At 37.2% G+C, this 8977-nt stretch overlaps 3 protein-coding genes across 3 annotated transcripts; 1 reads left to right on the top strand and 2 right to left on the bottom strand.

The window, feature by feature from the left end:
• Window positions 1-122: 122 nt before the first annotated feature.
• On the bottom strand, window positions 123-3392 carry L201_000419 (aspartate-tRNA ligase; the record flags this gene model as incomplete). Its single annotated transcript, XM_066216221.1, has 13 exons — window positions 123-346; window positions 425-509; window positions 631-920; window positions 1051-1111; window positions 1178-1333; window positions 1405-1557; window positions 1639-1677; window positions 1754-2193; window positions 2269-2389; window positions 2482-2574; window positions 2707-2881; window positions 2999-3092; window positions 3206-3392. 13 exons carry the CDS (start codon window positions 3390-3392, stop codon window positions 123-125), a joined length of 2118 nt encoding a protein of 705 aa, XP_066072318.1.
• A 322-nt stretch (window positions 3393-3714) lies between these two features.
• On the top strand, window positions 3715-4933 carry L201_000420 (uncharacterized protein; the record flags this gene model as incomplete). Its single annotated transcript, XM_066216222.1, has 4 exons — window positions 3715-4020; window positions 4135-4464; window positions 4567-4618; window positions 4698-4933. The coding sequence occupies 4 exons, from the start codon at window positions 3715-3717 to the stop codon at window positions 4931-4933; spliced, it is 924 nt and encodes a 307-aa protein (XP_066072319.1).
• A 116-nt stretch (window positions 4934-5049) lies between these two features.
• On the bottom strand, window positions 5050-6889 carry L201_000421 (uncharacterized protein; the record flags this gene model as incomplete). The annotated part of the gene is made up of 8 exons (XM_066216223.1): window positions 5050-5232; window positions 5303-5387; window positions 5550-5585; window positions 5672-5899; window positions 5979-6042; window positions 6119-6280; window positions 6341-6408; window positions 6468-6889. The coding sequence occupies 8 exons, from the start codon at window positions 6887-6889 to the stop codon at window positions 5050-5052; spliced, it is 1248 nt and encodes a 415-aa protein (XP_066072320.1).
• Between the last annotated feature and the right edge of the window lie 2088 nt (window positions 6890-8977).

An 8977-nucleotide genomic window follows, 5' to 3' on the forward strand; every position in this document is an offset into this window, starting at 1 on the left:
ATGGCTATATACTGCATGTTGTTCCGTTGATGCATTCATATGGTTTTACAGCAGCATGACGCATGCAGTATCGTTCATCTATATATGTGAAGTGTCCTAATGTATGTACCCCCGATCATTGATTATTTTTCGTTCACTTTTTCCTTTTCTACTTGCACTTTTGTATCTGAATTGACACCAATATCTTTTTTCAGACTAATTAGACCATATTGAGCTAAAACTTCATTTGAAGATATTGAGGGCGATTTGAAGACTGGATCAATACCTGATGAACCTGATTTGGGGAAAGCAATTACGTCTCTAATTGATTTTGAATCACATAAAATTGCTACTAATCTATCGAAACCTGTAAGAAAAGGATAATCGATTGATTAGCCGTTGCTCAAGAGAAGGCCTTTCAATTATGCATTGAAGCAGGACATACCTAGTGCAATACCACCATGAGGTGGTGCACCACATCTCAATGCTTTCAATAAATGATCGAATCTACTGATTTCTTGCTCGTCAAGCTATAAATCATCGAAAGGGAATTACATTATCGTCAGTATTTAGTTATTCTATAGGATATAAGACTTCACTTGCGATTATGCCATGACGATAAATGAGTCGGAGGGAAAGGGTATGACTCACTTTCAGAACTTCCTTCATTACCCATTCTTGTAAATCGGCATCATGTATTCTGACTGAACCACCACCAATTTCTTGACCATTTAAAACTAAATCATAATGTTGACCTCTTATACCATCAATTTTACCTTTTTTCAATTCATCTAAATCTTCAAACATTGGTGCAGTAAAAGGATGATGTGTTGATGAATATCGTCCTTTTGATAATTCTATTTTATCTTCATCTGCTAATGTAAATAATGGGAATTGTGTTATCCATAAGAAATGTGGATTTGATGGAAGTTTAAGTAAACCTAATACAGAAGATGCATCCAATCGATGTTAGCTGAAATACTGAAATGCTGATATGAAGTGTTTCACATTCCCACTAGATCTTAGGCTAAAAGACGGAAAGATGGAAAGATGGGTTAGAGAAAAACTTACCCTTAGATACAAGTATTTCAGATATTTGAACTCTTAATCTACCAAGTTGTGTCCAACCGCCCTATTTATTCATTATCAGCTTATACCGCACTTCATTGTTCATCTTCTCATTACTCATTTAACTCACCTCGGCAATTTTCTTTCGTCTAGATACCCAAACTACATCACCGGATTTTACACCTGCAGGTAAACTTTTATCTTGATCTAATCCGATGGGAGCTGTTAAAACAGATTCATTCTGCCATGTATATATGTTTTTATCCGTTATCTTGATATAATCGATCTGTATTGAATCGTCAATAAGCTGCTGATTTTGTAGTCGAAGCGGAAATTAACAATCAAGCTGAAACATACCGATTGACTACTTCTAGCTAAAGCTGGAATATCTAATCCCTCAGCTTGATGAGCTGGGACGATCATATATTCAACTGTTGATGGTGATTGATCAAGAAGGATTTTATCGAGAGCTGCATCGGACAAAGTGGGGTAGTATCCTATTGGTAGGGTCTAAAGGGTAATTCAGAATGGCTAAAGTTAGTATTTCATCATTACCGAGAGAGTCTATTAGATGCGGAGGGGTTTACTTACATACATGTCAAACCTTGTATCGGGTTTATCTGATCCGTACTATGTATCATTTGAATCGAATCAGCGTGTCGTCTTCCACGGATCATTGCCGATTATATCTAAGTGATAAACTCACAACATCCATAGCAACATCATAAGGCATGACTCTAAACCAACCTTCCAAATCAATCCCTTTTACATCTTTCCAAATTTTTTTGATTAAACCTTCAATGATTAATCTAATTTGTGAACCGCCAATTTGCCAAGTTGATCTACTCTGTGTTTTTGGATCTAAAGGTGGTGCAGAACCATCAATAAAAGACATTTCTAAATCAATTTGTGTAAATTCAGGTTGTCTATCTTTTCTACCATCTTCATCTCTAAAACATTTTGCAATTTGATAATATTTTGATATACTTCCTGATGAAATTAATAATTGTTTTGGTTGTTGCGGTGATTGTGGTAATGCATAAAATCTTGGTTCACCACCATCTATATTTCGGGTAGGTACTAAAAATTCTCTTGCTCCTTCAGGTGATGAATTTAGTAATATAGGAGTTTCGACTTCAGTAAAACCTTAAAAATTAAATATAGGCCATACAAATGTAAGCAGAAACGCCGAAACATCAATTATGTGCCATTCAAACATACCATTATCATATAGATAATTCCTAACTATATGAGCAACTTTACTTCTGGTTTTCAAGTTCTCGGCAAGCTCAGTCCGTCTTAAATCCAAGTAACGGTGTTGATTCCGTAAATCTTCATTGGCCTATAAAGATTTAGCAATATACATATCAATATCAGCTTTACTTACACCTATTCATAAAGTTCTATGACATGAAAATTGCTAATCTCACTTACAATTTCTGGTCTATTAGGATAGAAAGGCAATTGAGTATCTGCTGGATTCAAGAGGGTTAATCCGGATACTTCAAGCTCTATCTCGTCTACAGGCTAAACACGTTGTTCAAGAAGTATCAGCTAGGACATGTTTATATCGATAGCAATGCAATCGGACGAAGGCAGTGACACCGTAACCGTATGGTAGTCACCAAAGTTGTAGGCTGTACACCCAAGACGACTTACCGAACTTTCACTTTTGGCTTTTTGCTTTCTTGTTTTAATTTCACCTTCGACCAAAACAACACTTTCCAAAGGCCATGACATAGCATCCTGCGAAGCATCTTTCAGACGAGATACAAGCTGGACAGAGGAAGATGAAGAACGAAGAGTGAAGAAATGTAGATTTTCCGATGCTCGTCTGGGTAAGATTAGAATGTAAGTAACGGTTAACTGAACAAGTAGAAAGATATACAGAAGCGATATAACGCTCGTAAAGATTGGAAGAAGGTTAAGATGATTGTTATGTATGATTCACCTTTGAGAGAATAACCATCCTGCTATTACTACTTTCTGCCCTTCTAAAGCCGTCGAAAGATCCTGTATTTCATGTGTGATTCTCGGTCGAGGACCTGCGATATAAATATATGTCAATATGTATTTTAACCATAGCTATAAACAACTATGTATAATCCGAATATGCATTTCAAAGATGAAATCGAGGCCAGGCAATGATTAGACATACCATGGTGAGCTTTTGGTCCAGTCTTGGATACATAAGGCTTTATATCACCGGGAGACATAGTCGAATTAGCTCGGCTGATAATTCTTAATCCTATCGTTCTGTTGATTGTCGGAACGGCTCTTGTGACCATTAAGCATTCTGGACAACCTTTCAGCCCTCTAAGAGCTCTTGATGTGATCAAAGACATCTTCAGGTGATAGTTGAGAGTTGTTCTTCTATGTCTGAATATCTGGCGACCTATAGAACTGATAAGTAAACAAATGTACTTCGGAACAACGTTACATGAATTCTCCCAACTTTTTTTCGGTTAACTTCCGAAGGAAAGGAAATTCACGAAATAACGAAATCAAAATGATATCTCAAGAGATCTTCGAATGATTCCGATCGTTATTATTGCTTTCAAAGACAAGTAACATTCATCGCATTTCTTCCCCTAATAGTACATAACTTCCATTAAATCCAGTATTCACAGCTCAAACAAGCAAGCAAAAGGCAGAAAGTGACGGAAAATGGCTTTACGTTCACAAATACTAACAACGTCCTTACCCCTGTTATCAACCCATTCATTTGCTAGACCGACCCTTATACAAGCTGTCCGTCAATTGAAACCAGAAATATCTAATCCAGATGCAATCTTAGATACGTTGTTTGGATCAGGATCTGTAGGACCTTCAAAGGCTTTAGTTGAAAGATGGGAAGAAGAAGGTTTGAAAGTAATGAGTAATAGTAGTGATCCAACTGAAAAGGAGAGCTTGGGCGCGGTCTTGAAAAGGAGAATTGAATATAGTTCGAATGTTGGTCAACATCTTGTTGAGGTAAGTTGAGAGTAAGCTCAAGTAGAATGTCCTTGGCATCTGTGCCATTCAGATCTACGCCATGAACTTCTGATAATTGGATGGCTGTTGTTAATTGTGCAAACGCATCTCTAGGCACATGCAAATCTGACAACGCCTACATCAACTTTATCAATCCCATTACCACCTTCAATAACAATACTCAAAACACTGATGTCAAACATCAAAATACCTTCATCATATATACCACCTGTACTTTCATCTTCTTCATCAGATAAATCGATGATAGGTCAGATAAAGAAAGTAACAGGAGATAATAGCATACCATTATTATACGTAAATCCATTAGGTCCATTAGGTTACGCATGGAAAATAGCAGACGAGGCTCTATTTATAACGGAACAGAAAAGTAAACCAAAAGGTTTGGTTAAAAGAGGTTATTGGAATGAACCTACTGGTCCAGGTGTAAGTTTGCCCCTTCCTGTTTTTGAATTTTGAGCAGAAGCCGTCTTGCTTGGTTGAAGCTCGAATAACCGTATCTATCTTTGACTGACAATATCACTATAGCCTGAATGGTATACAAAGCGATTGGGACTATCATTAGTATATCTAGCATCAGGTAAGTACTAAGTTTCGTGATCCCCAATAATTGTCATTTGTTCAGCTAATCTCTAATATTTGTCCATTCACATAATTAGAATCAAACCTCTTACAACCATATCCGTCCCCAACCCCATCTTCATCTTCAACAACAATAACAACGATAAATCCTCATTTACCAAAGGCATTGAGTTCATTAGAAATCAATTTACAGAGGTATCAATCAACGATATCAGGTTTAGAAAATACAGAAGAGAATCTAGGTGATGTAGCTGGATTTGTCGATTATGTAGCTAAATCATGGGGCGGTTTGATCAGAAGTAGGTATTTCTAAAGTAACAGTAGCTCGTTCTGTACATTAGCCAAGCGCTGGTATGCATTGTATAATGGCATTCAAGATTGGAAGACTTCATGCGCGGAGTTACAAAGTTACAAATCAGAGAACTAAATTCAATTACCAGGTCCAGCAATTCCAGTGCTTCTATGAAGTCGTTTAACGATCTCAGCATAGTTAGGTTCATTTTCAGGAGTAATTATACCATGTTTGATCAAAAAATCAATTGTAGCTATTGCCGAATTTGACCAGAACTGGTTACTCTTCAACGCCTCAAGCACCTCAGGAACGGTATAAAGCTAAATTCATCAAAATTGATAAGCTAAAATTGTCGATATCGGACTGGACTACATCACAAGAACAACTCACTTTGTAAGAAACTCCCTCGTGGGATGCTTTCGGAGCTAAATAATCTGGCGAGTCTTGAGATGGTAATTTCAAATCATAAGTATAACTAAAAGTATATTAGATCAGCTCTGCTTGTCTACATTGACAATGTATCTCGTACTTATAATCTAATGAAGTAGGAGAAATAGAATCAGCAAAGTCCTAAATACAGCACGTCATCATTATCATACTCTTATAGAAGAATTCACCAGGTAACATGCCACCCCACTTAGCTACCTGGAATAGAGAAACTATGCCTGTGCTCCTGTGAAACGATGTAATAGTGGTTAATAGTTAACTTGCCGACTCAAGTTAGGAGTTAAACCAGCTTTTAATTCTCGCTTCACTCACTTGGCGTTTCTCTTGATACACTCCTCTGACCAACCAAGGTCTTGATGACCACATTTTGACAGACTATCGATTGGAGTTACACCAGTACCAGTGAATTCACATTCAACGGTCTTCATCATCAGAAAGAAAGATTCAGCGAAGAGCAATTGATTTCTCTCTGATGACTGGTGAATTAAATGGAATGCGAATTCTAGTTTTTCACTTACGCTGAACAGTTTCGATTTGGAGCTGTATTGAGAAGGCGTATGAATTCTGTCAGTTTCACCCGTGGAGACATTCCATTCTCACATGCTATATAGGCGCTCACTCTTTTTCGGAATCAGCATATTTAGGAAGCCAAATTTTCATATCTTCACCTTCGCCTTCGTAAGCTAGAAAGGTTGGTAAAGAGGATATCGATATATGTCAGACTGTTTCCGTTTTATGGCGGGCCACCTGATCACTTACCTGTCAGATGCATACTTAAAGCTGTAAGGCAAAAGATTGGAGCAGCAGCTCTTTCAATCTCAAAGGCGATATTACCGAATGGTATATTAACAGCGTCTTTATCATTCTTCCAGCACGATGAATGTGATGAAGCGAAAACTGGAATCTTCTCACTGGTCCAAGCTGTAGATACGTTCAGCAAGGAGATAAGATGGGTCATCTCTATATCAAATATCCACTCACCCCTTAACCCTTTTGAAAATTTGCCTTCGTCTTTCATTTTTTCAGTAAGTCGATTCATTACTTCAGTTCTAGCTTCATTACCCTTCAAGTTGACCTCGTCAGTAAAATAAGCAGCTAAAATAGATACTTTATAGTCTTCTTTTCTCTTTTCTTTCTCTTTTCTTTCTCTTTTCCCTTTACATCGGCAGAAGATCCTTCAGCTGGTTTTGCCTTCTCATCATCCTTTGCCTTTTCATCTTGTTCTTTACTAGAAGACTTTGATTTCTTCTTTTCGTTTCTTGCCTTTTCCTCTTTTGAGATCTTTTTGATAATTGTAAACAATTGTAGACCTTGTTCATCTTTGAACCGTTTAATCAGATCATGGTTATGAGAAGGTATCAATCCAATAGGTGGTAAAGAGTTTTTGAAATCTGATAAAGTTAAATAGAATGGAATCAGGTTTTTCTTCGTAATTGGATGTTGTCTCGGATAAGGTGTAGAGAAAGATGGGAAATTATCTGCTATTCTGATAACGTTCAACAAGGAATACGATTGTTCAGATGAAGACATTTTGATTGTATTATTGCTTTACTCTTGGTACTAAAATGCTGTATAGGTAAATGGCTGTCTAAAGTTATTCTCGTAAGGAGCTGCGTAAAGTTTGAGCAGAAATTACAGTCGATAGGGGTATCCAGTTGAGCTTTATATATCTTACATCAAACTTTGCTTCAACCCTTGAGATACATCTTGCGTAGCTGGCATAAAGGATGAAGATACAAAGGATGAAACTCAAAGATTGGTCACCGAGTCAGTAATAAAAGGTGAGTCGAGATCCATTTACCTGTTTGATATTGATTGTCCCGACTACCATTAAAAGGAGGATACGTTTCTTTCCTCTTAACTTTCCGTAGTCCTCCTTTCAAATTCATGTGATCTGCTTTACCTCCTTAATATTCACAATCCTCGACCGTTGCGATCGCGATTCACAGTATAAAGTTATAAAGTAAATGGTTAGCTATCAAAGAGGTTTCAGATATCGTAATCTTGTATCTGATGATGCCACTCCTCTCTATCTTTGCGAAATGACCATCCGCAAATGCCACATGTCAATAACAGGTACAAATACATCTCGGCGATTTCGGACAAACATTTTAAACTTTTTTACTACAGTTTGTTAACATGATAAAATTACATTCCGAAAACGCGTGTATCATTTTAGCTTAAACCAGCGCTCTTACATTCCGTCATTCTGTGTATGGCTTTGATCGGAGATTTATATTTTGCTAGATCGCTTTCTCGGCATTTGCTATTTAAGCAACTTCAAGTCAAGGAACCCATCTCCCCTTATATGACAAAAATGGAAAATCCCCGAAAACAAAACAATCGAATTGGATCGTTTAATGCTATATTATTACTCATTCAAGTCTAGACTACCTTTATAATTCTTATTGATTACCCTTCGTCATCTCCTGCTTTGCTCCAACTAATGAATATCCCGCAAACAGGAGATAGAAGGGCCATGCTATATACATACTCTCAGACCACGTACACGAGATATATCTCATTAATTCATTAAAATATCGTTGGAATCTCATGATAAGACGATGTTGACTAATAAAGGCTCTTCTCAAAACCGTACTACGATCGTCCCGAAACTTACGCATACTATTTTTTCCATTTTTTAGACCAGCTGTGGAGAATCTCTTACAGTACTATCCTATCTCATTGAGAGGAAAACGTGAAAAATACCATCCGGACGCCACTGCTTAAAGCGAGACACCAGTTACACTTTTACAGCAGAATGGAAAAAGCGGTAAAAGTTAAAACTGTGTTGTTTTGAGTAAGAGAGTGACTCATCTGAACTTGCAGTAGTAACGAAAATATAGACTTGTTGTGAGATTTCCCTTTAAACCGCCTGATCAGATTCCAGGGAGATTTCCTGTATAAACCATCATCATCATCGAACACTTTATTTTTATTCTTCTTTCGCACTAACGTTTAGCCTAGCTGTATCTAGGATTATGCAAAAACAGAGAAAAAAACTCCGGCCGTATGGCAACCCTTTTTCCCTGTATATTATACTTGTTGTAGTACGCAATTACCTACATGTTTTCTCTTTTGGCTTTAGCTTTGGACCTTAAAATCGATCCCCACATTTTGTATTTTTTAACTAAATTACAGCAAAACACACTAATCATCCTTTTTTAGACCCTTAAACACCAATCTCTCTTATAAAAAGAAACTAAATTACCCTTAATCCAAGACGAGACGAGACTTTGGTGAGATAATTACTTGAGTAACCACTGCTTGGGTTCATAACTTCCAACAGCTTCTTTTTTCCCCTTTTCAACGAATGTCTTCTTAACTTGTCTTTCCCCCCTTTTAATTCCCTTAGCGTTCTTGATCTTTCCCATCAACATCTACTCCTCATTATCATCATCATTCATTCCTTCTTCATCATCTTTCTTCTTCGTCATCAATAAAACCTAAAAAGGAAACATTGTCCATCTCAACGAATCCAGTCAAACAATTGAACTTCAAGATCTTGTCACCTCTCAAGATATCAGATACCACTTAGAAGCGACACAAACGCGCGTGCTCATCAAAAGTTAGATCTCTCCTTTTGGCTTCGTTGCGATTGTAATACCTTTGCCTGAA

Source organism: Kwoniella dendrophila, chromosome 1, assembly GCF_036810415.1.
Source record: "Kwoniella dendrophila CBS 6074 chromosome 1, complete sequence".
In the NCBI taxonomy this organism is placed as follows: Eukaryota; Fungi; Basidiomycota; class Tremellomycetes; order Tremellales; family Cryptococcaceae; genus Kwoniella; species Kwoniella dendrophila.